Below are 13,224 nucleotides of genomic sequence, written 5' to 3'. Positions count from 1 at the left end.
TTTCTCCTTCTGATAATTCAGAAGCTTCTGAATCCTCCCTATTTCTTTTACTTTTTTGAACCAAAGGGGGTATTAAGGATACCGGGGACCCAGGTGGATCCATGGTATTAACAGAGGCCGTATAATCTGTATTCTCAGGAATCCGTGGAATATCTGCTGAGGACACTGTTGGAATAGAAGCAGAAGTAGAGGCTATAGCTGAGTCTTTAATTTCTTTAATGGCTGATGCCATCTCAGCCCGCATCCAGCCCATAAATCCTTCATCAACACAGGAGATTCATCCTTGACTACTTTCTCAGTACAGGCCTGACACAATTTTCTTGCTGAAGAGGTTACAAAACGAGTATTGCAGATAACACACTTTCTCTCATTCTTTGTATGTCTATCTTGACTGGTCTGATGAACACTCTTATCAGTCTTGTCCTTTTTTGTCTATAATATAAACAAACATAAACCTTTTTTAGCCTATCTGTAACATAGCAAAAAATACATCATGCATTAATACAGACAATCACCCACTTGACTGGCCTGAGGATTGAGTTTATCCAATTTATCAGTTTTGTCAGTTCTTTTGGACTAAAGAGGAAAAAATAAGAGACAAGACTGTAAGATACAATATTCCCTCTAACACAGATATATGCTGGCTAAGTAAATATTTTCAATACTACTTGCCAGAGAGGGATCTAGGCCTGGTTCTGCAGACTGCAGAGAGGAAGAACCTGCAGCGTCCTCCATCGTCAAACTCAAAGAGCAGAATGACGAATGGATACATTTGCTGCTTTAAATACTTATTTACCTGATTTGCTTCAGGTGTATGATCTCCGCCGCCCCGGCCGCCTGATTGGCCGGTGCGCTGTTGGTCTGCACATTTCCGGGTGGCTACGTCATGCGGGACGCGTGCGCATGACGACTTCCGGTTTCGAAGACCGGAGCTTCCTGTGTAGCGCGCCTGCGCCCATAAAGCCGCTGCCTCTTCAGGAGTAGCCTCCAACACGCTGCAGGACCCACTATCGTTCACTGAACGATCTTTCTCCAGGAGTCCTGACCCACGCCGCCCCAGCCGCATGACTGGATAGCACCCAGAGGAGACTCTCCCATGCATCCTGACCGGGGACAGGAAACTGAACTGAAGATGGAGGTACTTGTTCCCTACTTATGCTGCTGCCTATTTGCTATGCAAATTTTTAGTGTTTTTCAGCTTCCTGTCCTCAGGGAGGGAGACAAGTCTCAGCAGGGGTGCTGTCCGATTGACGCTCCGGGAAAATTGCATCCTGTTTTTTATCATCCTACAAGTTCCAAAAGCTATTCTAATGTATTCTGGCTTACTGCAGCACGTTCTACTATCACCATCTCTGTAATAAATCATCGTATCTCTCTCTTGTCAGACTTGTCAGCCTGTGTCTGGAAGGCTGCCAAGTTCTTCAGTGTTGTGGTTCTGTGATGCATCTCCCCCCTCCAGGCCCCTCTCTGCACACTGCCTGTGTATTATTTAGATTAGGACAGCTTCTTGCTTCTCTCTTATCTTTTAAAAGCTGGATAAATCCTCCTCAGAGCTGGCTGGGCTTTCACATACTGAGGAATTACATACAGGCACAGCTGTCTGCACTCTGCAGGAAGAAATAGCCTGACACTTCAGTGGAAGATAGCTGCAGGGGGAAAGCTGCAGGGGGAAAGAAACACACAAATGATCTCTTGAGATTCAAAAGGAAGGCTGTATACAGCCTGCTTGTGTATGAATGTATTTTCTATGTGTGGACATACTGTACATCAACCTACTTCCTTTCTTTGGTGGCCATTTTGTTTGTTTATAAACAAACTTTAAAAAAAACTGTTTAACCACTTTTAATGCGGCAAAGAGCGGCGAAATTGTGACAGAGGGTAATAGGAGATGTCTTCTAACACTGGTATGTTTACTTTTGTGCGATTTTAACAATACAGATTCTCTTTAAGGCTGGATCCATACTGGTCTTTCAGTTTTCTGCACAAGTTGTCTGACAGTGCTGCATAGCAGTCAATTGTTTTTCTGCATGCGAAAAATGCATTCAAGTGTGAACTAGTGCACTGATTAACATTGGTTCTCAGTTTTCCTATGCAGAAAATATAACAAACAAAAATTAACTAGTATGGAGTGGACAGGCCTTTAGAACTTCCACAAGTTTTGTTTACATGCATCAGTTGTGATTCACAAAAGCATGAGTTTTCCCCATAGAGGCCCACTATATAATGCCCACTCCTGCATTGCATTTTTCCTGAATTAATGCTCGGAATGCCACATCTAAAGCTGCTTTTACACTATATACATAGTGCATCCTTCTGTAATGGTCAAATAAAGTTGCATCCTAGCCTTCCACTGCGATGCAACCTGTACTGGGCAGCATACAATCCATAGACTGCTTGCACATCATCCAGTAACCCTGCATGTGGGCAGCCACAGAAGACTCAGAGGGGGCTGATGTCAAGTAAAATGGGTGTGGCCATGGACCAGGATGTGGTCATGGGTGGAGCCAAATTTACATGAATTTAGCAATGGTGGGACATTAGGACTATGGTAGGGATTAGATTGTGTGCACCTCTGACACCGGTGTCCCCCAGTTTAGGTAGTGATAAGGACCCACGTTTAGTGACAGATGCCCCCACCCCTCTCACTGTGCTGAAGACCTCATAAGCAGCCGTCCGTCCTTGCTGCCCATCATGTAACATGCCAGCAGCTAGCGTCAGACCTCTGATCAACAGGCCACTAGTAAGAAGTGGGTGCTAGTACCTCCTGTGGACACTGCTGCATATGTGGAAGTGACATGACATCACTTCTGTATATCAGTGCAGTTTCCGTGAGGTTCTCCTGCCCTCTTCTCACTTGCTGGCTGATTGGAGTTTGGATGCTGGCTGGTGGCCTGTTACATGATAGGCAGCAGGGGCAGGGGTAGCCAGCCAACCCCATTTCGCTCCTATGTGCGGATGCCCATGACTGTGCATTATACCCTCAAATAGTCACACAAAAAAAAAAAAAAAAAAAATTGCATCACAACGCACATTGTGTTGCAACAGACGGTGCTAAGCTTTAGTGCACATTCCACTTGTTATAATTCTTGTTATAATCACACTTAAAAGAAACCAGGGGAAAAACCCAAACCCTCCTCCCACTCCAAAAAACCAACGCATTTTACCCACAGAAACGAGCACAAATGCAATTACAAATCTGACAATATGCAAACCGATGCAATGCTTTTCTCCATAAAATGCAATCTGCAATAAATGCATTCTGCACTGGGAACAAGCCTTTATCTTTCTGAACCCCCCCCTAAGCGTTTGCGATTAAGGTGCCCATACACTCGTCAGATTGGCAGCAGACAGATAAGAAATGCATCTGATGATCTATCTGATGCGTTTTTAGAACATTTTTTACCAGGATAGAATTCCAATAGATTTCAGTTTGAAATCTGTTGAAATTCGATCTCATGGCATTTTTTTGCCATCAGATTTCCATTAAGGCCAATGCAAACTGATAAGCAATCTCATCAGATCGACCTAAATTTTCCACCCTGCTAGTTCGATGGAAATCCATCGAAATCGATCGAAATCGGCCGTCGATCGGTCGATTGGCCAACCGATTTGCGATCGATCGATCGATCGCGATCGATCGGTCGGCCAGAAAATCGGCTGAGTGTATGGGCTGCTTTACTCTAGCGCTTTTTGGTGGGCACTGGGCTGACCACAAGTAGAGATAAACTGCTAATAGCAGCTTAGATTTAATGCAAATTGGATGCACTTTGAAAATTGGACTAAAGGTGCCCATTAAGGGTACAATTTAAGCAGATGCGATCTGGTGACACTATGATCAAATTGTACAGAAACCTGCAATGTGCAAAAAAAAAAAAAAAAAAAAAAAGTGTGAAATGATTCTTTGGTCGATTGGAACAGAAAGTGTACTCAAGCTAAAAGTTGGATTTTACAATTGTATCTGGAGAGAGAAAATGCCCTAATTGACCAGTTATGGGAACAGTTGATCATTACCTCCTGATTACTTATGATCATAAAACATGCATCAAAAGATAGCATCTGATGAAAAATTGTACGGTTTATGGGCACCTTAATCTGAATCAGCAGGAATGACTGGAACCCAGAAAAGTACTTTTTAGCTGCACTTAGCAATTCCTAAAGAGCTAGGCTGTGTCAATGGCCTCCATTCTCAACGAGTTACCCATTCATTAACCACCCCTTGCCGGTCCAATTCCTGCCGGCAAGGGGGCAGTGCAGCACTTTTTTTATTTAAAATCATATAGCCGCTGAGCAGCGGCAGTTCTGCAGCCACTCCGATCACCTCCGGCAATCAGAATAAGCAGGAAATCCCGTTCAGAACGGGGATTTCCTGCTGGGCTTCCCCGGTCGCCATGGCAACGGGGCGGGATGACGTCGGGACGTCAGAGGGAATCCTGATCCACACCTCAGCGCTGCCTGGCACTGATTGGCCAGGCTGCGCAAGGGGTCTGGAGGGGGGCGGCGCGGCGAATCGGCAGCGATCGGATGTTACAAGCAGCTAGCAAAGTGCTAGCTGCATGTAACAAAAAAAAAAAAAAAAAATTATGCAAATCGGCCCAGCGGGGCCTGAGAAATCCTCCTGCGCAGGTTACCCCGAGCTGAGCTCGGGATAACCGGCAAGGAAGTTAACAAAGTGTCAGAAATTACCAACTGAAGTATGACCATGTTCACATTCACAATGTTTTCCGCCTGAAAATTACCATTTGCAGACAAAGTGATAAACCTGTGGTAACAGTGGCTTTAAAAAACCCAAGCCTTAAGGACCACTGTTGCAAAAATAAAATTTAAAAACATAAAAGTACATTTCTTCCAGAGTAAAGTGAGCCACCTTCATAGTCTCACCCTGATGTTATATTTTCCATTAAAATAAAATAATTCTTCTCCAGAATATTTCAGCATTAATTATAAAATCAGTATGCCCTTCCTAGTATGGATATTCCCTCTCCAGGTAGTATATAATTGTATGAACAACCCTTTTCTAGGAGAGAGAAATTTGATGTTAAAGGACCTCTGTAGCAAAAATCTTAATTTAAAATATATGTAAACATACAATTAAGTAGTATGTTTTTTCCAGAGTAAAATGAGCCTTAACCGGTTCAGCGCCGCAGTGCCGAAAATCTCATGCATCCGAGCAACGTTCACCTCCCATTCATTCGCCTATAACTTTATTGCTACTTATCACAATGAACTGATCTATATCTTGTTTTTTCTGCCACTAATTAGGCTTTCTTTGGGTAGTACCTTTTGCTAAGAATTATGTTTTTCTAAATCCATTTTAACAGGAAGATTAAGAAAGAAATGAAAACATTTCATTATGTCTCAGTTTTTGGCCATTATAGTTGGAAATTAATATATGCTACCGTAATTAAAACTCATTTGCCCATCTGTCCCGGTTATTACACCGTTTAAACGATGTCCCTATCACAATTTATGGTGCAGATATTTCATTTAGAGATAAAGGTGCATTTTTTCAATTTGCGTCCATCACTATTTATAAGCTTATAATTTTAAATATTATAATAACATACTTTCTTGACATGCATATTTAAAAAAAAGTTCAGACCTTTGGGTAACTGATGTTTTGGGGTTTTTTATTGTATTTTTTTATTTTTTTTGTAATAAAAAGTGTATGTGGGTAATTTTTGGTGTGGGAGGGAAATTGCTAATTTTAAATGTAAGATAATGTAATTCTTTAATTAAAAACTGTGTGTGGGTGCAGTTTACTATTTGGCCACAAGATGGCCACAGTGAGAAAAGTCCTGGATGCGAACGATGTCGCATCCAGGAACTTAAATGCAGGGGAGTTGTTTCCTGGGGGGCAGAAATACCACGCTCTCTGGATAGAAAGCGTCGGTATTTCTGCGGGGAAGTTAGATTGGTGAATGGGAATTATATTCCCATTCACTGATCGGGGGGCTAGCGGCGGGCGCACGCGCGGCCAATCGCGCGCACCACGCAGGGAAAGCAGCAGTGCCTATCTGGATGAGTAAGCTCGTCCAGATAGGCCGAACTGGTTAAATATACTTATATTGCTGTCACTTACAGTACTGACAGGTTTTGGACTAGCCCATCTCCTCGGGGGTTTTTAATATCTGGTCAATTTAAGAATTGCAATAAATTTTTCTGACTGATTGTAACATTTCAAAAATATGACCAATGTACCACACTTAAAATTCCCCCCCCCCAATTATGATAAAAATGATTGAAAACTGACAAAATTGCTAGGGTGTGTATAGTAATAAATTGACAAACACCATACAATCTTTAGAAAGATTAAAGAAAAATCTGGCATTCCAGATCGATAAAAATTGAAGAAAACGGGAAATGTCGGCAGAAATTGCGCAAGTGATTCGGCAAGCAGTGCCATTGTTTCCTATGGCATTCCTATGGAAACTGGCCCTTAATCACAGCATTTAGGCCCTACAGTTTAAAGAGGAACTGTAACGACAAAACGGCCCCTGGGGGGTACTCACCACGGGTGGGGGAAGCCTCCGGATCCTAATGAGGCTTCCCACGCCGTCCTCCATCCGTCAGGTGTCTCGCTGCAGCCCTCCGTGCAGCGGTGACGTAATATTTACCTTCCTGGCTCCTGCGCAGGCGCTCTGACGGCTGTCGGCGCCGAAGTAGGCGGAAATACCCGATCGCCGTCGGGTCTGCTCTACTGCGCAGGCGCAAGTTTCCGGCACCTGCGCAGTAGAGCGGACCCGACGGAGATCGGGTATTTCCGTCTATTTCTGTGCCGAAAGTCGCCACAGCGCCCCCGCAAAGGTAAATATTGAACTGACAGTCGGCACAGTCGCCGGCTGTTCGGAGGGCTGCGGCGAGACCCCCGTGGGACAGAGGATGGCGTGGGAAGCCTCATTAGGATCCGGAGGCTTCCCCCACCCGAGGTGAGTACCCCCCAGGGGATCTTTTTGATGTTACAGTGTCTCTTTAATGAAAACTGGAAGCTAGTATGGTTTTAAGTCAGGGCTTCCCAACCCTGTCCTCAAGTACCACCAACAGTGCATGTTTTGTGGAAATCCACAGAGGTAGTTAATCAGCTCTGCTGAGACACTAATTGCCTCACCTGTAAAATGTTTGTGGTGTTCTGAAAAACATACACCATTGGTGGCATTTGAGGACAGGGTTGGGAAGCCCTGGTTTAGGTAAGCCAGCAAGAAAGTTCTTGGGGAAGAGTTCTCCAATCACAGCAATGTCTACAACCTAAAGTATTCTAACTGGCCAAACCGCATTACTACTACAACCTATCTGAATCCTAGATGTTCAAGAGGATGCGGTCCACCCAATCAAGTTACCCAAGTTTATCTATGGACTTTTGTCACTGGGCCACCAAAACCATACTAGCTGCAAATATTGTGGGATTTTATATTTTTTAGTAGGCAACAAAAAGGCTATTCTTCATAAAGCATTACCACATGCAGTAATGCAGAAAACAGCTGACTTTACCGAGTACTTAGCAAAATGTCAATTCATAAAAGCAGTTACCGCATGAAAATCTGAAATTCCCGAGCAGTGAGGTAAAATTACCGCCTTAAAGGACTTCAGAGGCAAAAAAAAAAAAAAAAAAAAAAAAAAAAAAAGTCAACTACCTGCATCCTATTTTCAGGCATGGAGGACGCCGTCCGCGCCATTCTGCCGGGTCTGCGCCGCTCTAGGGCCAACCTCCCAATCCACGCTACAGGCTGTTTCCTGTAGCGTGGATCGGGGGGTTGGTCTTAGAGCTGCACAGCAGCAGCCAGCCTTAAAATAGGATACAGGTAGTTAACTTGTCATTTGGCCTCAGAAGTCCTTTAAGCGGTAATTAACTCAACACATCAGTAAATGTCAATTCATAAAGATTAGAGCAGGTGGTAATGGCACAGAGAATACGGCCTGCTTCGAAGAGGTGATAAGAGCAAGTTAAAGGAGACAGATCTCCCAGGCAGCAGCAGAGCAATCAGAACAAGGCTTCCCATAAATACCCTTGGCTGTTTAACCTCTTGGGGTACCTGTTTTCAGATGTATTGAAAGCCTGCATGTGTAAAGTTTCTTGAAGTTCTTCTAAGTTGAGCCAATTAGATGGTTTAGAAAGATTAATAGACATTCAGGGTAAGGAGAGGCAGTATATTGGGATGCAGAGGTAGCAACTGCATCAGGGCCCTTGGGCCAGAGGGGCCCTCCCTCAAGCACAATATTAGCTCTCTATTGGCCCTGTGTTGGTTTAAAAAAAAAAAAAAAAAAAAAAAAAAAAAAAATCACTTCTATAGATGGTTCATACAGTAATCATTAAACTGTTACCCATCCCTTCTTGCACCTGGCTGTCCTTAGCAGGTTCTGGTGCGCTCTGAATCAATTGTTCTTTATAGAGTGCTTGGGCCCCTCTGGTCGTAACACACACCAGACACCCTGTTAAAGGAGGTGGAGACATTAAGGCAGGGTACACATTTGACTGTTTTCATATGCATTTTCTGCACAGAAAAATTGAGCTCTCATGTTAATCAATGGGCTAGTTCACGCTTAATGCATTTTTCACACGCAGAAAATAAAATAAAATGACATTCTGCATCACGATTCTACACATTTTGACAGTTTTATGTATCAATTACATAAGCTGCTGTGAAGGGAAAAAAAAAAAAAAAAAATTTGCCTGCATAGAAAACTGAAAGACTAGTGTGTTCCCTACCTAACAGAAGACCCTTAGGTCCATACACCATGAGAAACAGCTGCTAGGATTTACTCCAGAAGCTCACTACATATTTATTTTTTGCTTGCTTTTGTTTAGCAAATCTACACACAATTTAACTTGACACCTGTAGCTGGCATAACCGTGTTTTCTCTTGTTTAGACAAACTGATCTAAAAAAAAAAAAAAAAAAAAAAAAAAAAAAAAAAAAAAAAAGGTACAGAAGAAAGACCTGTAGCCAGGTGTCCCATCATAGTCCAGCTGTACAGCCCCCACCCAGGGATCTCTAGCCCACCTACCTGACAGTGCTTTGCCCACAGGCTGTCAGTACTGCAGACCATGTACAGAGTACGGCACACCCCAGCAGCCTGGAGCAAGCTAAAGGGGTCAAGGTACTTCAAAATGTGCAACATGATTTCATCGCAAAAGTCTAGCAACTCCCAACTAGAGGCACCATCTTTCCTGTATACCGCATCACCCATGGTGGCCTCCTGTGGCCGACCACACGCATCCACATTAGCTTGCTCTATGCTGCCGCCTAGCTTCATCCCTGCTGATCGCTCCCTGCTACCCCACTGACGCCATCTTCCTTGCTTATAACACATAGGACTGCACCAAATTCACGCGGGGAGGGGGAGATCAGCCGCGTTATACCACTCTGATTCACCAGTGGCAACATATATTCCGGTAGGTGTACCGTGGTGACCGCAGTGTACTGACTGTCCACTGGGGGAGCTGTGCCGTTCAGGAGTGCCAATACACGAACGGCCTGATTAACGGGGTCATGTGGGATGGGGAACGTCATCATCTGTCCTCGTTCGGAGCCATGCAGCTCGGTAAGTGCATATGCAGCTCTCACCGGGAAATACTTAGCAAATGTTACAGCGAGGCGCAGTTCATTTTTTTCTTTCAGATGTAAAGAATGTATAAGTAATTATACAAATTCTCAGTCAGGCCCAGTACAGTTGGGGGAGAGGGAGGCACCTATATGCGATTTACCTGTCTGCAAGGCTCTCTGATGTCTTCTGTAGGAGCCAATGCTGTGTAAATACATCCAGAGGATGCAAAAGCGCAGAGACAGTTCCTGCTTTTTTGTGGAGCATATCTCCCAACTTTTTCAGATAGGAAAGAGGGACACTTAAGCCACACCCCTAATCACGTCCCCAGCACAACCATAGTTATGCATACCATAAAGATTTCATAAGAAAAATATATTGTTTTATAATTCAAATCACACTTGTTCTTTCTATCTAGGCTCATTTTCCTTCATATTAACATTTGAAAATAAGACCTATATCAATTTAACCCTCTGGGCGATACAATTACATCGCCCAGGAGGTGGCGCAGCACTTTTTTTTTTTTTTTTTTTTTCATGTAGCGAGCCCTGGGCGCGTTACATGATAGCCGCTGCGCAGCGGCATCCCCCCACCCAAGTAAGCAGGAAATTCCGTTCAGAACGGGATTTCCTGCTGGGCTTCCCCGGTCGCCATGGCGACCGGGCAGGATGACGTCACCGACGTCATGGATGTCGTGACGTCAGAGGGAGTCCCGATCCACCCCTCAGCGCTGCCTGGCACTGATTGGCCAGGCTGCGCAAGGGGTCAGGGAGGGGGGGCTGCGCGGCAAGGCAGGTAGCGGCGGATCGGCGGCGAGCGGCGGCGATCGGAAGTTACACGCAGCTAGCAAAGTGCTAGCTGCGTGTAACAAAAAAAAATTATGCAATTCGGCCCACCAGGGCCTGAGAACTCCTCCTGCGCGACATACCCCGAGCTCAGCTCGGGATTATCGCCCAGGAGGTTAAAGTATGGGAATAAAGTTTAGAGTCACTTAAACACATTTTCCAGTAGGAAAATATGTATATACATAGATCTGTACATGAGTCCTGAAAGAGGGACACATGAGGAAGACAGGGACAGAGGGATTTGGTTCCCAAAGAGGGACTGTCCCTGCAAAAGTGGGACAGCTGGGAGCAGAGCAGGATTATCCACCAGGCAACCTAGGTGGGTGCTTGGGGCCTAATGGTTGTCAAGGGGCCCACCTGTGACCTTTGATCTCTCTCCACTTCAGCTTACCAAAAGGACCGCAAAGGGGCCCCAAATCTACTACCTGGCCTAGAGTCCCATTACATCTTAATCTGTCTCTGGTTGGGAGCTATGCATAGCTATTTATCTAAAAGGCAGTTGTAATATGCACGGCATGGACAAAGTGCTGCGCACGCATTACAACTGCCTGTGACAGAGGGGGGCATGCATGTGCGGGGGGTGGTGCGCATGTATGCGGCGTGCGGAGGCGCAGCTGAATCTTTCGAGATTTGGAGGATTACTGGTTTATCAGTAACTTATAACAGCAACAATCCACAAGGACTCGACCCTCCAGGAGTGTAATACAGCAAAATATTTATTTTTATATACAGCGGTGTTACAGCACACTAAAAAGCACAACGTTTCGGGCAGAGGCCCTTTCTCAAGTGCTCAAGTACTCTGGTCACACATTACAATTATATAGTAAATTTAAAATACACGCCACACCCAAATCAATTAGGGGGGCGGGCACATGCTTGCAATTACATTAACCCTTCAATAAACAGAGAGCGGCCAAAAAACTTACAAGAAGCATCTGAGGCTAAAATCTTCATTGAGGCCATACGGTGACTGAGTCCCCAGTTTTTCCATCCACCATGCCTCACGTTTTAATAGGGAGGCCTTGCGATCCTGGCCCTCATGGAACTGCACAACCTCCAAAACCAACCATCTCAGCTGACTCACCCTATGTCCAGCTTCCTTAAAATGTCTTGCTAAAGGGGGATCCCGATTCCTTTCCTCCTCCCCCCTTTTGGTAGTATTGGGGTTCTGTATGTTGCTCCTATGTTCGTTAAGCCGAGACTTTACTTCTCTCTTAGTTTGTCCTACGTAGGCCAGTCCGCAGGGACATTTGATGTAATATATCACCCCTTTAGTGTCGCATGTGGCATAATTTTTAAGGGGAATTGGGGTACCCTGTCGTGGATGTCTCACCTCTGCCCCCCTGATGATACCATTACAATTTTGACAGTGCAGACAGGGGAAGGTACCAACTCTTGGTGGTCCCAAAAACGTTTGTGTGGGCCCCCCTGTTCTTCCTATATCAGCACGGACCAAATGGTCCCTGATGGATTTCCCCTTCCTGTATACAAATCTAGGTGGATTCCTACAAATGGTGGATAACTGGGGATCAACCTCAATCACCGGCCAAAACTTAGATATCGTGTCTCGCAAAATCCTCGACTCTCTACAAAAAGTGGTCACAAAATTAACCTCATTTTTCTCATCCTGTTTTTCACTATTATATGTTCTTAATGCTTCACGATCTAATCCTCCCACCTCTGCTGCTATCTCCTCGCATCTTTCTTTACTATAGCCCCTTTTAATGAAATCCTGCGTGAGGAGCCGTGCCTGATTAACATACAGTTCATCTGAGGATGTAATTCTCCGTACTCTAACGTACTGACTCTTAGGGAGCCCATTCACCAATGGCTTGGGGTGGCAACTACTAGCCAATAGATATCCATTTTTATCGGTGGCTTTCCTGTATAAATCGGTTTCAAAATGTCCCGATTTTTTCCTCACCTCCACATCAAGAAAATGCAGTGAATTGGGATCATACTCCATTTTAAATTTAATAGTTTCATGTACCCCATTCACCGTGCTGAAAAACTGGCACAGCTCCTCCTCTGTACCTGACCATCCAAAGAAAAGGTCGTCAATAAACCTGCAGTAACCTCTGATGCCAGTCGGGGCCCCAGCACCAATGAAATATGTTCTTTCAAAATCCGACATTACCAAATTAGCTACACTCGGTGCATAAGGGGCCCCCATTGGCACCCCGAGGATCTGCAGGTAAAACTCATCCCCAAACCTAAAGTAAGAGTGGGAAAGGCAAAATTCAAGCAAAGTCGTAATGAAAACGAGCATCTCATTCGTTACCCTGCTATCACCCTGTAGCCGCTTTTTCACAGATGTCAAGGCTTCCCTATGGATGATATTGTTATAGAGATTCACCACATCCATGCTCACTAGAAAATCCACACAATCAACATTAATCTGGTCTAGCATTTTGAGAAAATGGGTCGTATCTTTAAGGCAGATTTCATCAGCTTTCACAATAGGTTGCAACCACGTATCTACATAGATTCCTAATGGTTCAAGCAAGGACCCCACCGCCGACACGATCGGTCGGCCGGGGGGATGAAACAAATCCTTGTGCACCTTCGGCAAGGTGTAAAACACTGGGACCCTTGGTGATTCTTTTAATAAGGCCCCCATCAGATCTTTGCTGATAACGCCTGTATCAGCTGCATCTCTCAGCAATTCATCAATTTCAACCTTAAAGCGTCCCGTGGGGTCATTAGGCAAACACCTATACATATTCTGATCACTTAATTGCCTTTTGATCTCATCGACATAATCTAAACGATTTTGTATAACGATGGCCCCCCCCTTATCTGCCTTTTTTATGATCACTGACTTGTCGTTCTTAAGCTTATTT

The 13,224-nt window shown here is 44.6% G+C and overlaps 1 protein-coding gene and 1 long non-coding RNA gene across 5 annotated transcripts in view; one reads left to right on the top strand and one right to left on the bottom strand.

The window, feature by feature from the left end:
- The window catches only part of LOC137503836 (uncharacterized), a 64,168-nt gene extending 54,733 nt beyond the window's left edge, over positions 1–9,435 (bottom strand). The window contains exon 1 of one of the 3 annotated variants that reach the window (XM_068231361.1): positions 9,368–9,435. In XM_068231361.1, the coding sequence (XP_068087462.1) occupies positions 9,368–9,379 (12 nt within the window). In that variant the 5' untranslated portion in view covers positions 9,380–9,435. Of the gene's footprint in view, positions 1–8,999 lie in introns of all 3 variants that reach the window. The other 2 variants (XM_068231362.1, XM_068231359.1) reach the window with 2 other exon arrangements.
- The window catches only part of LOC137503838 (uncharacterized), a 126,017-nt gene continuing 122,207 nt past the window's right edge, over positions 9,415–13,224 (top strand). The window contains exon 1 of one of the 2 annotated variants that reach the window (XR_011019348.1): positions 9,415–9,536. This is a non-coding gene — a long non-coding RNA (uncharacterized lncRNA). The remainder of the gene's footprint in view (positions 9,537–13,224) is intronic. The other variant, XR_011019347.1, reaches the window with a different exon arrangement.

Source organism: Hyperolius riggenbachi, chromosome 4 (assembly GCF_040937935.1).
Source record: "Hyperolius riggenbachi isolate aHypRig1 chromosome 4, aHypRig1.pri, whole genome shotgun sequence".
Lineage (NCBI taxonomy): Eukaryota > Metazoa > Chordata > Amphibia > Anura > Hyperoliidae > Hyperolius > Hyperolius riggenbachi.
Note: the sequence above shows the minus strand (reverse complement) of the source record. Positions and strands in the feature narration are given on the sequence as shown.